This window comes from Cupressus sempervirens, chromosome 2, assembly GCF_028749045.1.
Source record: "Cupressus sempervirens isolate cs-2001-9-10 chromosome 2, ASM2874904v1, whole genome shotgun sequence".
NCBI lineage: Eukaryota > Viridiplantae > Streptophyta > Pinopsida > Cupressales > Cupressaceae > Cupressus > Cupressus sempervirens.
The window spans coordinates 273,907,661-273,930,545 of record NC_143119.1 but is presented as its reverse complement, the minus strand read 5'-3'; the positions used below and the strand labels follow the sequence as shown (position 1 = coordinate 273,930,545).

General features: G+C 34.7%; 1 protein-coding gene across 2 annotated transcripts in view; it reads left to right on the top strand.

Annotated features, from left to right (window-relative positions):
• The window catches only part of LOC149572115 (sterile alpha motif (SAM) domain-containing protein), a 75,014-nt gene that overhangs the window by 6,158 nt on the left and 45,971 nt on the right, over window positions 1-22,885 (top strand). For both annotated transcript variants that reach the window (XR_016359900.1, XM_089813413.1), the window contains exons 2-4: window positions 12,932-13,093; window positions 13,279-13,638; window positions 15,573-15,636. Coding sequence is in view for 1 of the 2 variants with exons in the window: in XM_089813413.1 (XP_089669539.1) it covers window positions 12,932-13,093; window positions 13,279-13,638; window positions 15,573-15,636 (586 nt within the window). In the remaining variant the exon portion in view is untranslated. The remainder of the gene's footprint in view (window positions 1-12,931; window positions 13,094-13,278; window positions 13,639-15,572; window positions 15,637-22,885) is intronic.

Sequence of the window (22,885 nt, the reverse complement as noted above, 5' to 3'; positions counted from 1 at the left end):
CCAAGCAAGAACAACAAAATGCCAACAAAATCAACAAGGGCATACTACTATAAAGCATAATCATATGAAAACATGTTTTCAAATCAATAGTTATTCAAGTTTGCATTCTTCTATGTTTAAGTATTTGAGTCTGAAGTTCAAGTTGTGATAGATAAATATAGTTGCTTAAGTTTCGTTTAAGTTGACTAGTTGTCATCTAGCGCTGTTCCAAATATACCAGAGATCCCAATTTAAAAACTTAGGCTCTGATACCAGATGTAATGCTTCGCTAGGGAACCCAAAAGAAATTAACCTATAATGTCATTAAGTTTGCTAAACATTTAATAAAAAAATGATTAAACAACAAGAGATAACATAACATAAGCAATAACTCACATACATACATAAGCAATACATTAATAGTTACATCTCTTAAGGGTTCCATGACGATGAATCACATATAAGTTTTATTAAGATTAAATTTGATAAATGAACAAAGTCCACATCATAGAATAACTATCAGTACAAAATCAAATGATATAATATACAAGTACATAAGATGCCACATGGCATAACCAAAATGCATAATCATCCTCTGTACAAGTCATAGGGTATGAAATGCTAAAATAATATACATCAAGATAAGAGGCAACATCTCATAAGATCTTAAATAATCAAAGTACAGTGAATCAACATATGACCATAGCACAAAATTACAAGATCAGTAGGATAGAACAACTACACAAAACATCTAGCTATCAGAATCTCAATTGTATAAGAAACACTACCACCTGACCTCATGGAACCTAAATGGCCCACTCCCACCATGCTTAGGAGATAATCTCAAGTCCCAAACATACAACGATCCAAGAGTCATAATAAGAATCTAGGTCAAGGAATCCTGATGGCAATCTATCTCAAAGGATACCAAGTGCACAAGTAACATCCAATCTAAGAGGCAACAAAGACACGTAGGAAACCTACTATGTAAGTGGGCAAGTAAACCAGCTAGGGTTTGGATAGAATGTACAATTAGATTTTATAAACCATTTTTGTCTTTGTTTAAAAAAAAAGGACTCACTAGAAAAATTTGCTCCACTGGATTGTACCTGCAAATTTTAAAAAAGAAAATATTAAATTGCGCATTTTATATATACTTTTTATATAAAAAAATTTAATATAAAAAATAATTTAATATTAAAAAAAGGGTAGGGGCCATGACCTCCCGCCACCCTCCTTCTCTCCAGCGCTCGTGCACTGCTATGCACAACACTTAGGCTGCTGTGAGCAGCACAAGGGTTGCTGCAGACAACTAGCCCTTCATTAGTTCTGCTAAAATAAATTAAAATATAGTTTTTAAAAGTATTTTTTAATCTTAAAACAAATAAAAAATAAAAATATTTATATATTAATATAAATGCATAAACAATTAAAAGAAATGGTTTATTTTATTATTTTCAATTTAGTTTAAAAAAAAGAAAAAAAGAAGAATTGAAATTTATATGTATTAATTATTGCTTAATGAAAATAACTTCAATTATTAAATTTTAATTATATTACTGGATTTAGATATTATGAGGTAGAGTTAATATTGTTAATTGCCATTGAATCTCTATAGACATTGTTAAATGGAAATCCGGTGAAAAGATTTTAATAAATTGACTTAGTGTGTGTACTATCATTAGACCATAATAAACACATAGCATATTTGGAAAACATAAATGGATAAGATATCTCCATGGAATTTTTTTAATCAAATTAACTTGAAACTACTATCCAACTGGAAAACTTCGAAAAGAAAACTCGGGTCTTTATTGTAAATAGATGCTTATGAAATTTTAACAAAAACTCATTTCCTTTTTACTCAAATCAAAACTTTAGAGAATTACTATAGAAAATTGGAATGGCCAAATAACTTCACTTGTTTTAATTACTTGTTGAGATGTGTTTCATGACGAGGTTTGGGATAAAGTATAAACCTAGTTTTGACAAGTTAGTTATTTTTACTAGAGGCTTGGGAAGTGATTTGTTTGTGATGTTGTTATGTAATGTTGTGTTTTTGTGATGCAACCTTTGGAATGATTGATCAGTTATTTATTGTGAGTTCTAGTTGCTTGTATAGGACTGATGTGGACATTGTGATCAATTATCTTTGTGTATGCTGGGAAGTGGCTTGCAATGGAGGTCGGAGCCTTAAAGAAGTTGCTTCGGTAACCCATTGTAAGTTGCATTAATAAGTGATAACATTTCATTAATGGGGTTAAAATGAATTAACTAGAGTTAGTGTATTACCTTGCCCATGCCTTGAGTGCTAGTACACGCTAGGATGAGAGTAGAGAGGATGCTCGGTTGCAACATTGCCTTGTTAGTATGCCTTGTTTGTTAGAGAGGATACTGATGCTACATAGAGTCACTAGGGGGCCGAAGTTCAGAAAGACTGCCAGGGTAATCTTAGAGTTGGCTCATACGATGGCACATGTCCACTTACATCGTAGGTTTCCTACGTGTCTTTGTTGCCTCTGGGATTAGATGTTAATTGTGTACTTGGTACCCTTTGAGATAGATTGCCATTAGGGTTCCTTGACCTAGATCCTTATTATGACTCTTGGATTGTTATCCATTTGGGACTAGAGATTATCTCCTCAGCACGGTGGGAGTGGGCCATTTAAGTTCCACGAGGTCGAGTGGTAGTGTTTCTTATACCATTGAGATTTCGACAACTGGATACCAATACTGGATGTTTTGTGTAATTGTTCTATCCTATTGATCTTGTGAACTTGTGCTATGGTCATATGCTGATTCACTGTACTTTGATTATTTGAGATCTTATGAAATGTTGTATCTTATCTTAATGTATATTTTTTTAGCATTTCATACCTTGTGACTTGTACAGAGGATAATTATGCATTTTGGTTATGCCATGTGGCATCTTATGTATTTGTATATTATATCATTTGATTTTGTACTTATGGTTATTCTATGATGTGGACTTTGTTCATTTATTAGATTTAATCTTAATAAAACTTGTATGTGATTCATCGTCATGGAACCCTTAAGAGATGTAATTGTTAATGTATTTCTTATCTACGTATGCGAGTTATTGCTTCTGCTATGTTATCTCTTGTTGTTTAATCTTTAAAAAAAATGTTTAGCAAACTCGTGACATAATGATGCAGGCAAAGGATGAATAACTAGGGCTAAAGGCACACCCAGCTATCCAAGCCACCCTGCAAGAGTTAACACAACGGAATAAAACACGAGGAACAACACCAAGGAAAGAGAGAATAAGGATATATTGATTGATTCATCAAATATTCAGCATACATGCCCAGCTGTAAGGCCTTTTGGGTTACGGCCAATTACAAATGTACAACTTCCAGATCTCCAAATCAGCTTTTTAAATCCACATATCTCTTTTTCTTTTGAACTCTCTCCAAAAATCTGCCCTAACCCTACACCTAAACACCCTACTTATACTTGTCAAAATGGCTTACGGATAATTCTAGAACATAGAGAAATCACAAGTCGGCCCTCATCAAATATAATTAACTATACCAAAATTAAATGTGAGCAAAGTCGGCCCAATTGGAACTAGGCAGAATGAACTAATGTGCAGGATTACAAAGAAACCTAGGATGCTCCTGCATCAGACAACCAGGGTTGGGAAAAAAAATGATTCTCCTGAATCATGCAAGTGTCACACCCTGAGCTGAATCCAATTCAGACTGAGAAATCCATGTAGCATCTTCAATTGGTCTATTCTTCCACTTCACCAAATATTCATAGTAATCTTTTCCTTCTGTGCTCTTACCAACTCTTTGATCCAATATCTGTTCAACCTCTTCGATTTGCTTCTTAGGATAATCATCAGGTAGAACAATTTCATCCTTTGACTCATGATACTTATACAAATCAGCAATATTGAATATAGGAGATATATCCATGTCATCAGGTAACTCAACTTCATAAGCATTACCACTATCAAACTTCTTCAAGATCTTACAAGGTCCAAATTTCTTCATCTTCAGCTTACTGTATGTTCTAGCTGGGAATCTTCCTTTCTTCAGATGAACCATCACCTCATCACCAACCTGAAAATCATGGTGTCTTCTAGACTGATCAGTATTCTCTTTATACTTCTGATTACTTTGTTCCAATCTCAACTTCACTTCCTTATGCAAAGACTTCATAAAATCAATAAATTCTTCTCCTGCAACGCTTCTCTTTTCTTCACCAACAACATCTCTCAAATCTGATATGCTTCTAGGATGCATTCCAGTAACAATCTCAAAAGGTGTCTTCTCTGTACTCCTATTCACAGAATTGTTATATGCAAATTCAGCTTGTGCCAATACCATCTCTCAATTACTTGGCTTATTCCCAATCAAACATCTTAGCAAATTACCCAAGCTTCTATTCACAACCTCTGTTTGTCCATTTGTTTGTGGATGGAATGTAGAATTAAACTTCAACTCAGTACCCATCTTCTTCCACAAAGTCTTCCAAAAATATCCAACAAACTTACTGTCTCTGTCAGAAATAATTTTTCTTGGTAATCCATGCAATCTCACAATCTCTTTAAAAAAAAGTTCAGCAACATGCTCAGCATTTGGTCTTCTTACATGGTATAAAATGAGCCATCTTAGAAAATCTGTCCACTACCACAAATATGGAATCATACCTTTTCATTGTCTTAGGCAATCCAAGAACAAAATCCATACTAATATCAGTCCAAGGTTTCTCAGGAACAATAATAGGTGTATACAAACCAATATTTTGACTCACTCCTTTTGCAACTTGACAAACTCCACAACTCTTTACAAATTTTTGAACATCCTTATACATTTGTGGCCAATAATATTTTTCTTTCAGCAAACCCAATGTTTTATTAATTCCAAAATGTCCAGCTAATCCACCACTATGCTTTTCCTTAATTAGATTCAACCTCATAGAACTTCTAGGAATACACAACTGAATGCCTTTGAACAACATACCTTCTTGAATGAAATACTCATCATACTTACTTATGTGATCTGTCAGATTTGGTGCTCTGCACTCTCTCCATGCCTCAGAAAAATCAGGATCAGCATCGTATAACTCTTTCATCTCATCAAAACCAAGAACTTCAACCTTCATTTCAGTCAACAAAGAACGTCTTCTACTCAATGCATCAATAACTTTGTTAGTAACTCCACTTTTATTCTTAATCACAAATGTAAAACTCTACAACTATTCAACCCACTTCATATGTCTTTGATTCAATTTATGTTGACTTCCCAAGTATTGTAAAGCTTTATGATCAGTATACAACACAAACTCTTTAGGCATCAAGTAATGTCTCCACTTCTTCAATGCTTGAACAATAGCATAAAACTCTTGACCATACACAAAATATTTCCTTCTAGCATCATTCAAATTTTCACTAAAGAAAGCAACAGGCTTACCTTCTTGACTTAATACAGTTCCTATTGCATTACCACTTGCATCACATTCAACTTGAAATACTTTGTTGAAATCAGGCAAAGCCAATACCGGTGATTTTGCAACCTTTTGTTTCACAGTCTCAAAACTCTTATTAGCTCCATGTGTCCACTTGAATTCTTTTTAATCTTCCCTCATTGTCTCAGTCATAGCATTGCAAACATCACTAAAATTCTTTATAAACTTTCTATAAAAACTAGCTAAACCATGAAATGATCTTACCTCACTCACATTCTTAGGTGTAGGCCATTCCAAAATTGCTTTAACCTTCTCAGGATCCATCTTCAAACCATCAGTTGAAATCACAAATCCCAGATACACAATCTCCTCTTGCATAAAAGAACACTTTTTCAGATTAATCAACAACTTTTCCTCTTTCAACCTCTGCAATACTTGTCTCATATGCTCAAGATGTTCTTCCTTAGTCTTACTGAATATCAGAATATTATCCAAATAAACAATCACAAACTTACCCAAAAATCTTTTCAGAACTTCATTCATTAACCTCATAAAAGTACTAGGTGCATTAGTCAAACCAAAAGGCATAACCAACCATTCATACAAACCATCTTTTGTCTTGAAAGCAGTCTTCCATTCATCACCTTCTCTAATTTTGATCTGATGATAGCCACTTCTCAAATCAATCTTGGTAAAATACTTTGCTCCACTTAAACAATCCATTATGTCATCCATCATTGGCATAGGAAACCTATATTTCACTGTTATCTTGTTAATGGCTCTGGAATCAGTACACATTCTCCATTGTTCATTCTTTTTAGGTGCTAATACAACAGGTACAACACATGGACTCAAGCTTTCTCTAATCAAACCTTTCTGCAACAACTCATGCACTTGTCTGTTAAGTTCTTCATTCTCTGTAGGTGTCAATCTATATGGTGCTTTGTTTGGCAAACTTGCTCTAGGAATCAAATTCATACAATGACTTATACTTCTTACTGGAGGTAATCCATCAGGAACATCATCAGCAATAATGTCTTTATATTCATTGAGCAATTCTGCAATTTCTTCTGGCACTTGGTCAATACTACCATCTGTCATTCGGTCACCACTATCTGGCACTTGGTTAGCATTATTTTCTTGCACTTGGCCTTCATTGACAAAACTTGAATTTCTTGAAATTATGGCAAAACAAACCTGATTCTTCTTCACTTCCTTTTCAAATTGTTTCCCATTAACCATACAAATCTTTACAGTAGTACAATTAACCTCATTTGGAACTTCAATCAAAGGCAACAATGTTTGTTTCTTCCCATTCACTCAAAGAGTATATTGATTCAATCTTCCATCATGTACAGCATGTCTATCATATTGCCAAGGTCTACCCAACAAAATATGACAACAATCCATTGGCATAATATCACACAAAACTTCATCAACATAATGTCCAATTTTAAATTTCACAAGGCATTGCTCACTTACCAATATCTTATGCTCATCTTTGATCCATGAAACATGATAAGGTTTGGGATGTTTCAGCCTCTCTAACTGCAACTTCGTAACCAACTCCTCTGATGCCAGATTTGTAGAACTCCCACTGTTAATGATCACTTTGCAGCATTTTCCAGCCATCTTACATCTTGTCTTGAAAAGACTTCTCCTTAAAATAGGTTCTTCATCACTTTTATTACATAAGGTTCTTCTCACCATTAGATTTTCTCCAACCTCAGGTCCATTTGGTGAACTTTCAATGTCTTCTTGAATCACAGCGTTTCTATTATTCTGTCCACTTTCAGAGGATCTACATTCAAAAGATCTATGCCCTTCTTTGCCACATCTAAAACAATTACCATGAAATCCACTACTAGAATAGGAATTACGTCTTCCCCGGTAAGAATTAGTGCCTCCTTGGTAAGAATTACCACCTTTCCATTCGGTCTTGCCTTTATCATCACTCTTCCATTCAGATTTGACTTTATCTTGCATAGAATTGTCAGATCTACTACTTCTCCATAAGATCTACCTCTACCTCTTTGGAATCTACCACCTCTACCTCTTTGTTTTTGTTCATGCTTCTTTGTCAAGATCTCCTCAGCCTTCAAGGCATACTGGTATGCTTCTTCCACACTTTCCAACTTCACAAAACTTATCTCATCTTGAATTCCAGATCTCAATCCATTAATGTACCTTGCAATTTTCTCAACATCATCATCCACATGTCCAGATCTGATGTCCAATCTATAGAATTCCTCGATATATTCTTTCACAGTCATGTCCCTTTGTTTCAAATTTTGTATCTTTCTCAATAAGCTAACTTGGTAATCAATAGGAAGAAATTTGTTCTTTACCTTGTTCACCATCTTTGGCCAAGTTCTTATCTTCTCCTTTCCTCTCCTTTGTCTATCAGTTTGCAAGTGCTCCCACCATAATGATGCATGACCTTTCAGCCTAGTGATTGCAATCTTCACCTTTCTATTATCAGGAGTGTTTTCATACTCAAAGAACTTCTCCATATCAGAGATCCAATCCAGCATAGTATTTGTATCCAATTTCCCATCATAAGGAACAACTTCTACAACAGGCTTTGAATTTGCCCTAGACAATAATCGCAACAATCTTTCCTCATCTCGATCTTCTTCAGGTTCTAGATTATGGTTTGGTGCTGCTGCTTCATCATCACTTACATCTTCAAGATGCGCTCCTCTCCTCTGGGCTGTCTCCACAACATCTAATCTGACTGCAATTTGTCTTAACTGATCCAATATAGCGTTATCAACATTATTTCCTCTACCACGAACCATCTTTACAAATCAGGTTCCTGCAAGATCGTAACCCTCTGCAAGTTATAGGTCAAATCCACAGATCTGCCACCCTACAACCAGATCCAACTCAGGGTTCTACACGATCCAATCTCCACAAGGATGAACTTCGGGCTTTGATACCAACTGATGCAGGCAAAGGATGAATAACTAGGGCCAAAGGTAAACCTAGCTATCCAAGCCACCCTGCAAGAGTTAACACAACAGAAGATAACACGAGGAACAACACCAAGGAAAGAGAGAACAAGGATATATTTATTGATTTATCAAATATTCAGCATACATGCCCAGCTGTAAGGCTTTCTGGGTTACGGCCAATTACAAATGTACAACTTTCAGATCTCCAAATCAGCTTTTTAAATCCACATATCTCTTTTTCTTTTGAACTCTCCTCAAAAATCTGCCCTAACCCTAAACCTAAACACCCTACTTATACTTGCCAAAATGGCTTACGGATAATTCTAGAACATAGAGAAACCACAAGTCGGCCCTCATCAAATATAATTAACTATACCAAAATTAAATGTGAGCAAAGTCGGCCCAATTGGAACTAGGCAGAATGAACTAATGTGCAGGATTGAAACCCAAGATGCTCCTGCATCACATAATAGGTTAATTTCGTTTGGGTTCCCTAATAGGGCGTTACAAGGCCACCGATACATTTCTCCTCAAAGAGATTGTCTCACAGTGAACCTTGAGGTTTGCACAACCTCTTTCATTTAACCATCCCATATTCTAGTCCAAGAGTTCTATCAATAGTTGTTTGTTTTTTACATGCTACCCATGCTTGTCAAAAATCTGAATCCCCTCCATATAAGTCTTTCATTGATTCGAATCCAATGACTTTTGCTTCAAGCTCAATTAGCATAAGAATTCACCTATTGAAGGCATCTGCCCCTATGTTAGATTTGCCACCCTTTTGTTCAAAAACACAATGTAAATTTGAAGGAGTTCTATCCATTTAATGTGTGTCTATATTTTAATTTGCCTTGGCTATTCATGTCGCCATTCTTAAGAGCTTGAACAAATGTACAATACCATGGTTGCTAGGAAACACGTCTACCACTTGTGAGACACGTCTCTAGTATTGGGGGCATCTCTGGAAATGTCTTGATACAAGGTTCTTCTAGCCATTGTCTCCAAAATCTCTTAACCCAAAATTAAATTTTCCTGCTAAAATACTTATGGTGGAAGATTTTATAAAAATTCTGATTCTTAGCTTCTGTCATCACCCTTGCGAAATCATTAATACTTGTTTGTAATGATAATGATAGCAGTCTTCCGATCAATCTACTCAATTGCCTAACTAGAAAGACTCATCAATGGTGTATGGTTATTCACTTTTCTTGTAGCGTCATGATTTACTGATTGCTGTTCTTTAAAGGAGGTCATTGTTGGCAGTTGGTGTTGTCATTGATTTCAACCCTCTGCCTGTTGGATGTTGAGTACTTGATGATGACATTGATAAGTGCTGATGCTGACATGTGCTAGTGGCATTTGGTGTTGTCCTTTTTGCGTCAACCCTTTGCTTGATGGATGTTGCAGTTGTCAGTCATTGTGCTGTGATGGTGATTGTCCTTTGTTGATATGGCTGTGAACATGTGGAAAGTTAAGTAAAAGCTGGTTGTATACCAGAGGTATTGGTTCTTTGGTATTGAGGTGCTGCAGATGGTAGGTACTATGCAAGTGTTCTCTATGCCATGTTGTCTACGAGAGGTTGTTGTTGTATTGAAGATCAGAAGTTTTGCAGTAGTATGCATGTTAATGATCAAAGTCAGTGTTAAGATGATGAGCATAAGCATTATGATGAGGTTTATAAGCTTGATGCTAGGATTTTTGTGATGAACAATTGAAGCATTTTTGAACTTTGAAGAATGTTGAAGAGTGTGTTTGCAAAAAAGTACTTTGACAATTTCCTAGAAGAATGCTCCGAATTACTTTGCATTTATTGGTATGACCTTGCGGTTTGGAACATAGATTGTGTGTTTTGTGTATGATGCATTCCTATCTTTTCAAGTTTGTGTTGTTGTTGTTGTTGATGTTATAGAAGAATACAATGCATTGGCAATTTTGGTGTCTGTTAGGATTGGTTTGGGAAATGATCCACATTTCTTTGCATTAATGGTTGCAGTGTTTGTGGCTTAGAGGGGATATTCATAGCATTTGTGCAACACCTTAGCTCAATTTTCCAATAGAGATATGCATCATAAGCATGTTTTTGATGATGTGCTTGGGATTGTGTCTTCCTGGCCTTCCAATTATGTAGAATTTTGTGTAAAAATGGTGGTGGCAACTTGACTGTTGAAGAAATATGATGTAAGTTCTTGGGAATGATGTTGGATGTCTAAGGAACATCTATATGTGGTCCTCATAGTAATAATTTTGCTTTTTGGTGTTGCATTGTGTTTCAAGTTGGTTTACAGGGTTGTTTGTGCCTATCTGGCTGACCTGGTATATTTCTTCTAGCTCATGTCATGTTCCTGATTGCAGTTAATGATGTATTGACTTGGTTGCTTGGAGATCCTCTGGTTTCATTTTTTGCTGACTAAATGTTGCTATCCAGTACTCTGTTCCTAACTTTAAAGGATGTGCTCCAAGCACATGTGATGTTTGGGATCACATTGGATATTGTGTTATGTTGTTTGGCTTCTCTTTATCTCTTAGACATGATTCCTTTCCCCACAATTATGTTTTGGTGGCCGACTTTTGGGATTTCCCCCATTGTCCCTTGTTCTGGCTACCTAATTGTTGCTTCACATTGTTCTAGATGGTATAAATAGAAGGTTGAAGTAATTGCAAAGGGTGTTGAATGAATGTGAATTGTGGAAGAGGTGAGTTTGAAGAGGTAGCAGCATGTGATGGAAGTTGTGGAATTAAATTGATAATGGTTGCTGGTGACATCATGTCAAAAGTATATCCATTCTAAGGAGAATGCTGGAAGTAATTTATTGAAAGCCCTTCATTCATGTATCTCGTGTAGAGGCAGTGAGCCCGTTCGTTAGGTCCTTTTGTATCTTGCCTTGAAGAAGTGATATTCAATTTGCAAATCCTTTATATCTTGCCCCGAGTCAATTTTCTAGACAGCAAGTCTGGCAGCAGGTCTTTTGTAATATTTTACATATATTGTGAGTTGATTCTCATGTGGTTTTTCCCTTCTTGGGTTTTCCATGTAAATCTGTCATTCTCTTGTGCAATGGTGTTGAATGTTTTATCCTTCATTGCTGCTGTTTAAAGTTACATATTGGGTTTGATAAGAGACTGATTCATCTCCCCCTCTCAGTCTTCAGGTGTTTTCAATAATTTTGATAATGGTAACAAGAGATATTTGTGTAACATCAAATCAACTATTGGAAACAACAGAAGCCATTGAGAAAATCCAACCTTTTCAAATATCTTATAGGGACACATCCATGCATACCTTCTTCATTCTCATATCCATTGACTTATGTATCAACATCAAACTATCAATATTTTTGAATTTCAATAAGTAACAGTAATTATTAATCTAATATGAAATATGAATTTTGAGTTTTCTACTCCTTGACACATTGACATTTTTATTAATCTAATATGAAATATGTAAAGTAAGTTTGAATACTTTGTCACTATCACATTTGAGATTTTTTTATTGAACCTTTAAACTTTTAAGGTTAATGTTTTTGATTAAGAGAAAGATAGGTTCGAAACCTTATACAAGCAGATTTCAAGGGGGATTTGGAACCCTGTCAAGATGAATCACTGCAAGAGATAAGACATTGTTAACCAACAACTAATGATTAAAGACTAGAAAATCACCAACTGCACAGAGAAAAGAGCACTAGGTCAAAGCCTTATAAGTTTATAACAACAAACTAACATCCTTGACAAAGAGAACATAGGGTTTTAAGGGACACCCCAACCCAACACAAACCTTACCAAAAACAGCCATGACCAATGTTGGGCCCTTGCAAACTGTCAGCATCCAGCATAAGCACGATAAAGGACCAGTTGGAAGAAACCATTAAGGGATTTTGAGGATGAAACCCAGAACCATCAAGTGGCATAGGAAAGCTCCCCCAAATACATCAAAATAATGCACAATGAGATACTAAGGGGTCTTATGAGGGTTCTCAAACCACAAAACCACATTTCCCAAACCAAGAAAGCCATAGCGCTTTGAAGACATAGCATTTGCATATGCTATATAATAGCTAAGTCTGAAACTGTCTTTCTTTCTTTTCCAATAAACATCCTATTAATTCAAGAATTTGCATGTTGTGGTCAATAATGCAAACCAAGCCTTTGCATCTTTATGTTAATGTTTTATTTTGACAATTAATTCCTTCAAAACTGACAGATTGCATATTGAGAGTTGTACCTCATCATTGGTAGATAATGTTTCTTTGCTATATGGAATTTCTCACAATGGAATTCAGCATGGAATTGGGCATAATGGTCTCAACATAATTATGGAGTTGCTTGTATTTTTCCTTGTGGCGTGCTTTGTGTTTGTTTCTTCATGATGTAGTTTGCAATTAAATCTTCATTCCCTATATAAATAATCTTTGAAGCAATAATATGATCAACTCTATTTCAGTTGGGGAAGCTCATAGTTTGTTATGTTACAAATCTTAGGCTTTGTTATATCATGTTAATTACTAAATTTTGTGTTTTATAAATGATTGAGTATACACATTTTTATGTGGATTCTGCAGGTGGCTAGTATGAGTGATATTCCACAGGAAGATATTCCCAAGACTGTTGCCGATGTTAGTCGAGTTGTTAAATGGCTGGACACTTTAGGCCTCTGTAGATATGCTGACCTTTTTATTAAGGAGGAGATTGACTGGGATACTCTTCAATTGCTTACTGAAGAGGTATGCTGTCCTTCCCTTAAATGAGGCTTTCCTTACTGTGTTGTGTTTTACCTATAATTTCGTACAAAAGCTATCTCATCTGCATGTAAAGGAGTCTTTTCAGCTTATAAGACAGTTTAGCATATCAGGTTTTTCACCATGTATTTTGTTGAACATATTACCTTGTATGCCCCTCTTTATGATAGGACCTTAGCAGTCTTGGTATTGTGACGCTTGGTCCAAGGAAGAAGATAGTGCATGCACTTCATGAACTAAGAAAAGGAACTACTTGTTCAAGGGGGGTAAATACAAATGCTGTCAAAGAAGTAGTAAATATGGATGAGAAGTCTAAGTCAAGAGAATCAGGCAACAAATTGATTACAGCATTTTTTCAAGGTCCTTCATCCGTTCGGCAAGTTGATTGCCTTGTCAATAAGCATCAACAAGCAGACAGAAAGACAACAGTATCTGGCCGGAAAAGAGATCGAAATAAAAATGGTTCCATTGCTACCACTCTCACAGGCATCCCTGAATGGCTGTGTGTTCCAGGAACACCATTTCGAGTGGTATGTATCACATCCTCTTGTACTTTTCAACCAATCTACTTTCGCAGATGTTTTTGCATTGCAATAATCATGCAGGAAAAAGTCCTACAAAGTTACAAACAACTGTGTGGAGTTGTTGACTCCTCACACTTAATAGCTTAGCCATTTGGTATTAACAATAAGTGCATTAAGTGGGTTAAGTTATTTTAACAACTGGGCTAGAATCAGGGTGTTGATGCCCATTTATTCAATTTGCTTTGTTTGCATACTTATATGTTTGCCTTCTGTTAAAAGGACAATAATGGTATTAATAAAAAACACTCTACTATCTGTTTTAAAGAAGTCAGAGATTGCTAAAATGAATTTTCTTAAGAACATGCACACCTTCCTTGCTGATGGATGTGATACAAAATGCATGAGGTGAAGTGGGATTCCTTCATTTTTTTTGAATTTATGTATAAGAATCCAAGGTTTAATGCTTCTGCTCATACAGAGCAGGTACCTGTGTTACCACAAAAGTACAAAGTCTTAAGTTTAATTCCTGTTGGAGATTGTGTGTGTGGTAGGCAGTGGGCTGTAGTAATAGAATGTTCTTTCATAGGCTTAATAGAACGAGTAATAGAAAGAAATCTGAAAAACAAGTCCGAGTAGAATTCCAATGCTAAGCTCTCAATTATTTAACAATTTTCCACAATTCTAAATTGTTGTTGAAAACTAGCCACTAGATGATCATTACAAGCGACTAGTAGTCTTGGCATTGTATCTGGGATTTTACATTTGAATATTTTTAACAAATGTAGGAATAAGAAGGTTTTGTAATAGAGGCTTAAATTCAGAAAATGCTTGTTTAAAAATCTGCTAGATACTCCATAGTTGTCATTTCAAGGAAGTCTTGGATATCAAGTGAAACTCAGAGATATAGGAACTGAGGTGAATGTGAACTAAACATATAATTTTGATCTTGAGAGTAACTATTCAATCTTGCAGCAAATCAGGTTGATGAACCCTAAAAGACATAAAATTAGAAAATATGACATCACATTTCTTTACCGAACATATCTAACTTGATCTGTGCTGATCCCAAGAGTAGTTATGAAGGACAACTTATAAACTAACAAATAAAAATATCTAAATTAACTTGTTTAAATATGACATGTATATTGATTGAAGAATTGTTGTAATCATCTCTTATTATTCCATACTAGTGTATTGTTGGATGGTGAAGGCATCAAGACCCCCCTTCCTCTTGTTTGTTATTGAGTTTATTTAGTTATAACTTATAGGTTTGAGCATTATCTAAAAAGCAATCTGAAACAGAAAACAACAAATTACTTGATTGGAAAACAAACTTGAGCACTTTAAAAAGTTGGATGGTTAATACATAATGTCTTGGAATTCAGCCCCCTATCCAATTTTGGCAAAACTATGTTATATAGGCTAAAATCTGTCAACTATGATTCTTTCATTTTTGTCCACTTTTTATTTGAAATTTTGACTGCAACCTTAATGAGTTTTGCAATATTTCATTGTTTTTAATTTTAAAATCATGTACCCACTATTCCATTCATAAGAGTTGCATTCAATGATAAATGCTGTCATTCTTATAAAAAATTGGTTTCTACCCAAAAGAGTTGCATTTGGTGATAAAGTTTTCCATCAAATACCAACTTTGGAAATACCTACAAATAGGTTACTCTATAATAAAAAAATAGCCAACTCAAACTCCTATTCATAGTGCGATTCCTCCTTTAGCTTTAATTTGTGGTTTAAATTTTAAGCATGTAACGAAGTTTTTTTTGGTTCTTGTTTAATTATTCATGTTGTCCATAAATTTTTTCAAGTTAACTTTCTGTACTAATGTTGTTTATATAAACAGTGATGGTTACAGTTTACAATTGTAGATAGTGTATGAATACTTTTAATGGTTGATCGGTTGTTTGTTTCATTCATTTCAGGATGCTTTTCGTTATCTAAGTGGAGATTGCAGTCATTGGTTCCTTACTCATTTTCACACAGACCGTAAGTTAGCTTTATCTTGTGTTCTTGTATAAAGTTTGTTTCCAAAGAAGACATTGCTATCTACATAGGAACCATGTTTAGTTACTTGCAGAATACGATAGTCAACTTGTGCATAAAACATAAGTGGCAATTCCTTCTCTTGAAACATGGAATGATGAAGTCCTACTTACAATTCACATTTGACAAACGGTTTGTATTTATTAATTTTCTCTGTTATCACAGTAATACTTTGTAAGAACACCCACATTTTTTCGCATAGGAAAGTTTTGCCAAACAACTTAACAAACAAACATTTATTTGAAAAGACACTGCTGTAAAATACTGATATATACTTTAGGAATGCAATGAGCTTGTTACAATAACCACTTGGTGAAACTCGTTTTTAAGAAAAGTACCTGTTGCAGCATCTGAAACCAAAGATTCTTAGACTGATGTGAAAATACCATAAATTGTGTCAGCTACAGCTTCAAACCTGCACAGTGAGCCTTCTGTGATGTCCCTTTCCAAAATAGGAATTAATAATAAATAATAGTAAAATCTAAATATGAAAATAAATAAAATATAAGGTTAAACTATCTGATTCATTATTGACCGACTCACATTATAGCTGAGCAATTAATAAAGAAGTGATATGAGATGGAAAACATTAACAATATTGTCTTGTATTCAATAAATATTAAATATTGAACAACCAAATAATAATGTGGATGAAACAACTTGTTTTATAGTGACAGTATTGTTAATTAGCTGATAGGTTTTTGTAGTGTCAAGAAACCTGCCAGAATTCAAGGTCTGATGCCAGCATCGGTATTTGACGGTTGTTTTTTCATTGGTTACTGACAATTTAAGAAGGAAACAAAAACCACTCGATATTGCATTTATTACTTGCACAGTATGCCATATAATGTACGCCTAAAGGCAACTTGTCGTACGTTTTGATATTATTTTTGCACCACATAAATTGATGCCAGGTGGGATTTAAAATGAAGCCATTAGTGATGATAGTCTGCTACTATCATCACAAGATTATTCACCCCACAGCAGTAGAATTTCATGGTTTTGCAGCATTTCAATTTTTTGAACGGATAAAGGTTGGCGAAAATCTTTAGATAAATTGACCAGATTTAACAAAGAATAATCATAGCTAATTGCTAGTCTAATCTTGGTGTGGGGGGAGGTTGGGACATTGGGATGAGTTTCCAGGATGGGAAAATAAGGAACCTCGATTTGGGATGGCTGTGGTGGTGTGGGGGGAGGGGAGGAGGGTGCTGCATACTATACATATAGAACTTGAAGTGCTAGCTATGGATTGATTTCAGTATAACATACCTTGAAATACTTGAACATAGCAAAGTTGCAACATGAATCAGAATCATTGAACATTCAACAAAGCATATATGGAACACTTGAAGAGTACTTGGCAAGTTGCAAAAACTTGCTGCGTTTTGGGCCTGGTGAGTTTTTGTGACTTTTACTTGCACCAAAACTCGCTGAGTTTTTGCCAAAAACTTAGTGAGGTTTACATTAAAACTTGGCCACAATCCAAAATAAGTGTTTAAAAGCAAAATTGGCCCCAGTCAATTTCATTTCTGATTTCTTCACTCGAATTTTTTTGAGAGGGGGAAAAATAACTCCAGATATGTTTGTACAATTATAAAAATCAGTTTTGGCTCTTGACCCTCTCTTGGGGATGCTGCCCCCAAATGTGCATTTTAAAGATCAGATTAGTGATAAGTAAGATATAAGACGATTCACACAAATCTAACACAACAATACAATGATACTGTAATATATATAATTATCTTCCTTTACGAAGGATCAAACTGCTGCAGAATCACAATTTGAATTTGATTATATATATTCATCAACCTTGACTGTATATGACAGCATCTTCCAATAAACACGATCCGAATATGTATCGATTTCCTATGCTTTATATCACATATAGCTCTGCATATATATGCATCTCGATCTGCCTTGGGATTGATGTAATTGTATTTGTATATCATTATGCCTTGGAATGAGATTGCACACTGTACATATATGTCGATCTGGGGCTGAGAGGACACGATTTCTTGGTTGAACTGTTAGCAACCTTTCACTTGAACCACTACCTACCTTTTGCAAAGCTAACTGATTCATTAATTAGAGATGATTATATATTTCCTGCGATTGAGAGAGTGATTAAGCATATGAAATGTAATTTGGCAGAAAAATATAAAACAGAATAATGATAGTATTTATTAATTGTTTATTTATGTAATTAACAGTATAATACAAATGCCATATTAGCCTATCAGCCTTTGACATCTGAGTTCGATTTATCTACTTTAGATAACTACAGAATTAACACCAAAGCCTGGTTGAAAAAATCTGGGGAAACCGTGCTGATAATAGTGGCAAAAAATTAACTTCTGAGTCAGATTAGGCTTCATATAACAAGACACTCATGTCCAGTGGAGGCTTCTAGTATTAGGCTGTCTAGTTGTACCTCTCCCTTAGGTTTTACTAAATTTGGGAAGAGGAAGATGCAATTGTAATGATGTATTTACTTTTAGTTTTATAGAAACTATTCACTATTTTTGTTCCAGCCATCAACATTCCTCATTAGAATGCTATTTTGTAACCACTTTGCATTTAAATATATCTAGACTTAGCTTGTTTCTTTTGTATTCGCATTAATTGACTAATTGGATGCATCTTCTTATTGAATTTTGTATAGAAAGGCATTTCTTATTAAATTTAAGTTTTATTTTAAGTTCCTAAGTTTTTTACTGAGTTTTTCCCAAAAATTGGCTGAGTTTTAATTGATTTTTTTAATGCTTTGGTGAGGTTTTGTCTTTGTCGAGTTTTCCAACTATGATACATAGTAATGGGCCCAATATTATAGTAACATTCAAAAATCAAAATTCCTATTATTTAACAAATAGAATTTATATTTATATTTTTCTTCTATCAAACAATCACATATCATAAAGATGATTAAAATGAGTAGTATCATATGAATCATTTTCAATGTCTACGATTCCCCTGGGAGTTCCTTGATCTTTCGAGATGTCCAAGGGTCCCCAAGCATCGAAGCAGGGTGCAAATACTTGTGTCAAGTTAGGTTTTGCCAAGTTTCTACTATCAATCATAATTCACATTCAAAGTAGGGGAGTAAATATATATGCTATTTTCAGAGTTGCGCAATAGAAAGTGGATTACGGATGGGATTCCATGACCATTTAATCATTGCTTGAGGGCACACAATTTTGGAAAGGGTAGATTGTGATGTCCCCATTTTGAAATTGGAATTACTAATAATTTATGATAATAAAAAGAAAATATAGCATATTTAAATTTAGTTAAGTTAATGAAGGGTTAAAAGGCATGAAATGAAAAGTTACAGCTCCCTCAAGCTATAAAAAGGGAGAAGAGAACTTCGTTTGCAGAGTGGGAGAGAAGAGGGAAGAGAAAAGGGAAGGTGTGAAGTGAGGCAAAATTAATAGAAGGGAAAAGTGAAATGAGAAGAAAAAAGGAAGTGACTTCTTCAAAGGGAAAAACTTATGAATAGTTGTGACTCTTCGAAAAGGTGATAATTACAAAGGATTGTAACCCTTTCAATGAGGGACACTTATGAAGTGTTTTGACTAATTCAAAAAGCATAAATGCTGAAGGGCTGTGACTCTTCAAAAAGGTGCTAACTATAAAGGTTTGTGACTCTTTCAAGAAGGCATTAATTATGAAGGGCTGTGACTCATCCGAATGGTGGTAATTTTGGAAGGTTGTGACCATTTCAATGGGCAACTATGATGAAGAGGTTTGATTCTCTCCCACGTTGGATGATATAAAGTGGAGATTGATTTGAGTACATCCAAGGGACAACAATCTGGGGAGCAACAAAGGGTGGAGCAACAATAAAAGAGTACTATTCATATTTTGAGAGAAAACTATGAAGAAAAATTCCATTTGATAAAGGAGACTGATCTAAGCGTTCAACCTGATATGAGAAATGGGACTTCAAATATTTATACAGCTTATCTCATTTTATTTGAGTGAGAATTACATCTCTAACTACATTCAGGCACCTATTTCATTTGGATTTGTGAATTTAAGATAGAGTAAAGGTGATCCTGAAAGGGGGCATTACACCATGCTTTAACTCTTATCATTTGTTAGATGAACATGGCAGCTAAATTATAATCCATCATTAGGAAGCACAAGTAACTATAATCAAACTCATTCTTTGTTACATGAATATGGCATTTTCAACTGTTCTGTAAACCTTGTACAATCCAATGAACATTGGAATTTATAGCTAAAGCAATTCTTTACTGAAAAGACAATTGATAATTTGTTTTTGATTTCTATTTCTGTTAATTAAATTACAATTGACTATGAGTCAAATTCACAATTCATATATATTGCATTTTTTTGTGAATAGTATCTTTTGTAGAGTATTTTTGTGTTACACGTCATGACTTATATATATGTGTAGTCATGAATAAACTTTCCATTAAGAAAATTAAATAACCATGTGAGATGCAATGCAATCATGTTTCTTGTTTTAGTTTTGAACGAAGTTTTTGGTGATGGTATGGGAAAGGATACAATATATGGGTATGTCAGTATGACAATTGCTTTTCCTTTGGTGTAATGCTGATAATGCATGCATACATATGCACACACACACACACATGCACATAAACATACACAAGCACACATACAAAGACACATACACATATACATTCGTAATTTGTTTTAAAAAATAGAAAATTGCTAATACAATTGAACATTGATCAATTACAAATGCCAAAATGGTACAATAAAGATAAATATTCAATGTCAATTGATATTTGAAAATCTCAAAGTTGCCGATTGGGATGCAGATGCGACAATTGGGTACATGGTTTATTTTTATTTTTGGATTTTGGATGGGTTTGGATGCGTCATGCATTTGTGCAATGAAATGCAAGAAACATACAAAAATAAATTTCATAATATAAGAATCAAGATAGGAAACTGTACAAGAATATAAGAATAAGATCACAGACTTTGCATATCGAACATAATCTGCATTAGCAGTCATAAACTATGTTTTGAATAGGAGAATGAAGTCCAAAGTCAAGCATATCCATTATGATTCTGTATTTCAGATATGAATCCATATATCGTATATGAATCTGCACTTCATATATGCATCAGCATATCATTTATGAGTCTGCATATCAGATATGAATCTGAACATCAATTATGAATTTGCGTAGCAATATCGAATCTGAGTAACAGTTATAATTTTGTATTTTATTTATGAATCTGCAATGATGTCAGTGACGTTCTTTTGTAATGCATGGTTATAACACCCTAGCCTTCTATCATTGAGCTCAATCTATTCTTGCTCAAGGAGTTGTTTCATCTGTTGAGTAATGCTTCATCATTTACTTAATCTGAATAAAGAAAGGTGTGTAACCCATACCTAGCCTTTGATTATTGAATAATTTCTGCAAAAGAAAGTCATTCTAAACAGTAAATCTGTATCTAACTAAGAGGAATCTTAACTATCTGCAATGGTAACAGCTTCATAACTCCTGGCTTACCAGTGTGTAGCAGCCATGCCTGGAAGTGCTTCCTGCGTGCATCCACAGGGCACCCATAGAGCATCCAGCATACACTTCTAGGCATGCCTGCTAGGCGCCAGTAAGCTAAGAAAATTTGGATATTATGCCAAATAATATATATCATATATGTCTAGGGCTATGATTCAAACAAAAATCATTACAATTAAGGAATTGAAATAAATACAATAAAAATTTGTATAATTATTTTCAATCATCATTAATCATGAAAAGGATCTAGATCAAGATCATTCTTTGGTTTAAGCTCAACATCATTTGAACCAAACTAATGCAATGCCACTCCCACTAGGTACATCATGTGCAAGTGTCTCCTCATCATAATCTATTGTGACTCTATCAAGCTTTGCAATAGATGAATCCAAGTTGGAACACTCAATAGATGTGTTTTGGAAGTAAATGAAGTTTCATATGGATCAAATTGAGCATAAGGAGCTATTTTAGGGTTTAGTTGACATCTAAAAAGTATTATTGTAATATTTTTGTGGTGTTAAAGCAATGATGCTCGCAGGAGTGGGCTAGGGAACAGTTAAGAGTGTCTAGAGAGTGCTTTGGATGGGTGCGTACCCTTAGGGAACCTGAGGTGTCTAGGGCGCTCCTTGTACACACTTAGGTGCTTCATTGCACACTCTTGAACTAAGCTCTCCAATTGTGGGCACACAAACCTAAATTAGAGAGCCTAGTAATTTAGTCTTTAGACTAGTGATAGTTATTGTGGGATAGGATATCTAATTCAACCAAAAAAGGACCGTATTCTACTTCTTTACGTATTAGTTAGCTAGTACATTTTGAGTTCTTACTTACTCTAGTGACTTTGATAGAGTTTCAGTTTAGGTTGTGTATTGTTGTGACCTTTTCACACACCACTCCATTGCAAATGGGGACCCTTACGTTTTTTTGTTTTTAGGGGTTTTAGTTATGAATTGTTGAGAGTTTGGAGATATAGTTTTCAATTGGTCATCAAAGTTGATTAGGAAAATCAACACAGGAACAATGTGAGAGCACCATCAAAGTTCTTAGAAGGCTTGAGGGATGAAAATTACATTTTGATTTAAAATAATTTGGACAAAAAATTCTATTTTAAATTTTTTTTCTTTTTAGCCCTTCCCTATTTTTAGGAAGTTTTGTTTTTTGGCACTTCAAGCATGATCCCCAAAATGACTATGTTTAGAAAGTTTTTCCTATTTTTGGGGACCCCTTGTTTTATTTTTTATTTTTGGAAAGGCTAGTTAGGGCAATGGCTTCTTGACTTTAGAGTAAAAAATTGATTCCTAAAACGTTGAAAATGACCAACAGAATGTATCAAGTGTAAATGGTACAAAAAATTCTAAATGGAGATGGACATTGCTTAGGCCAATTGAAGTTTGTCATGAAGGAAAATGGCCATGTCTTATGCCATAAGGAATTTTGCCTAGGCAAGACATGGAAATGTCCAACATATGATCAACTTCGTCTTGGTAAAATGACAATGGCTTAAGGATGATGAAGTCTACCTGAGGTAGAAAGTGAAATTAGCTTGCCAAGCATAAAATCCACCTAGGGGAGGAAAGAATGTCCAAGCCTTGTTAAAGTTCGTCAAAGAATATCCAATCCATGTTCAAGTCCAGCAAAGATTGTCCAGCCAAGCATCAAGT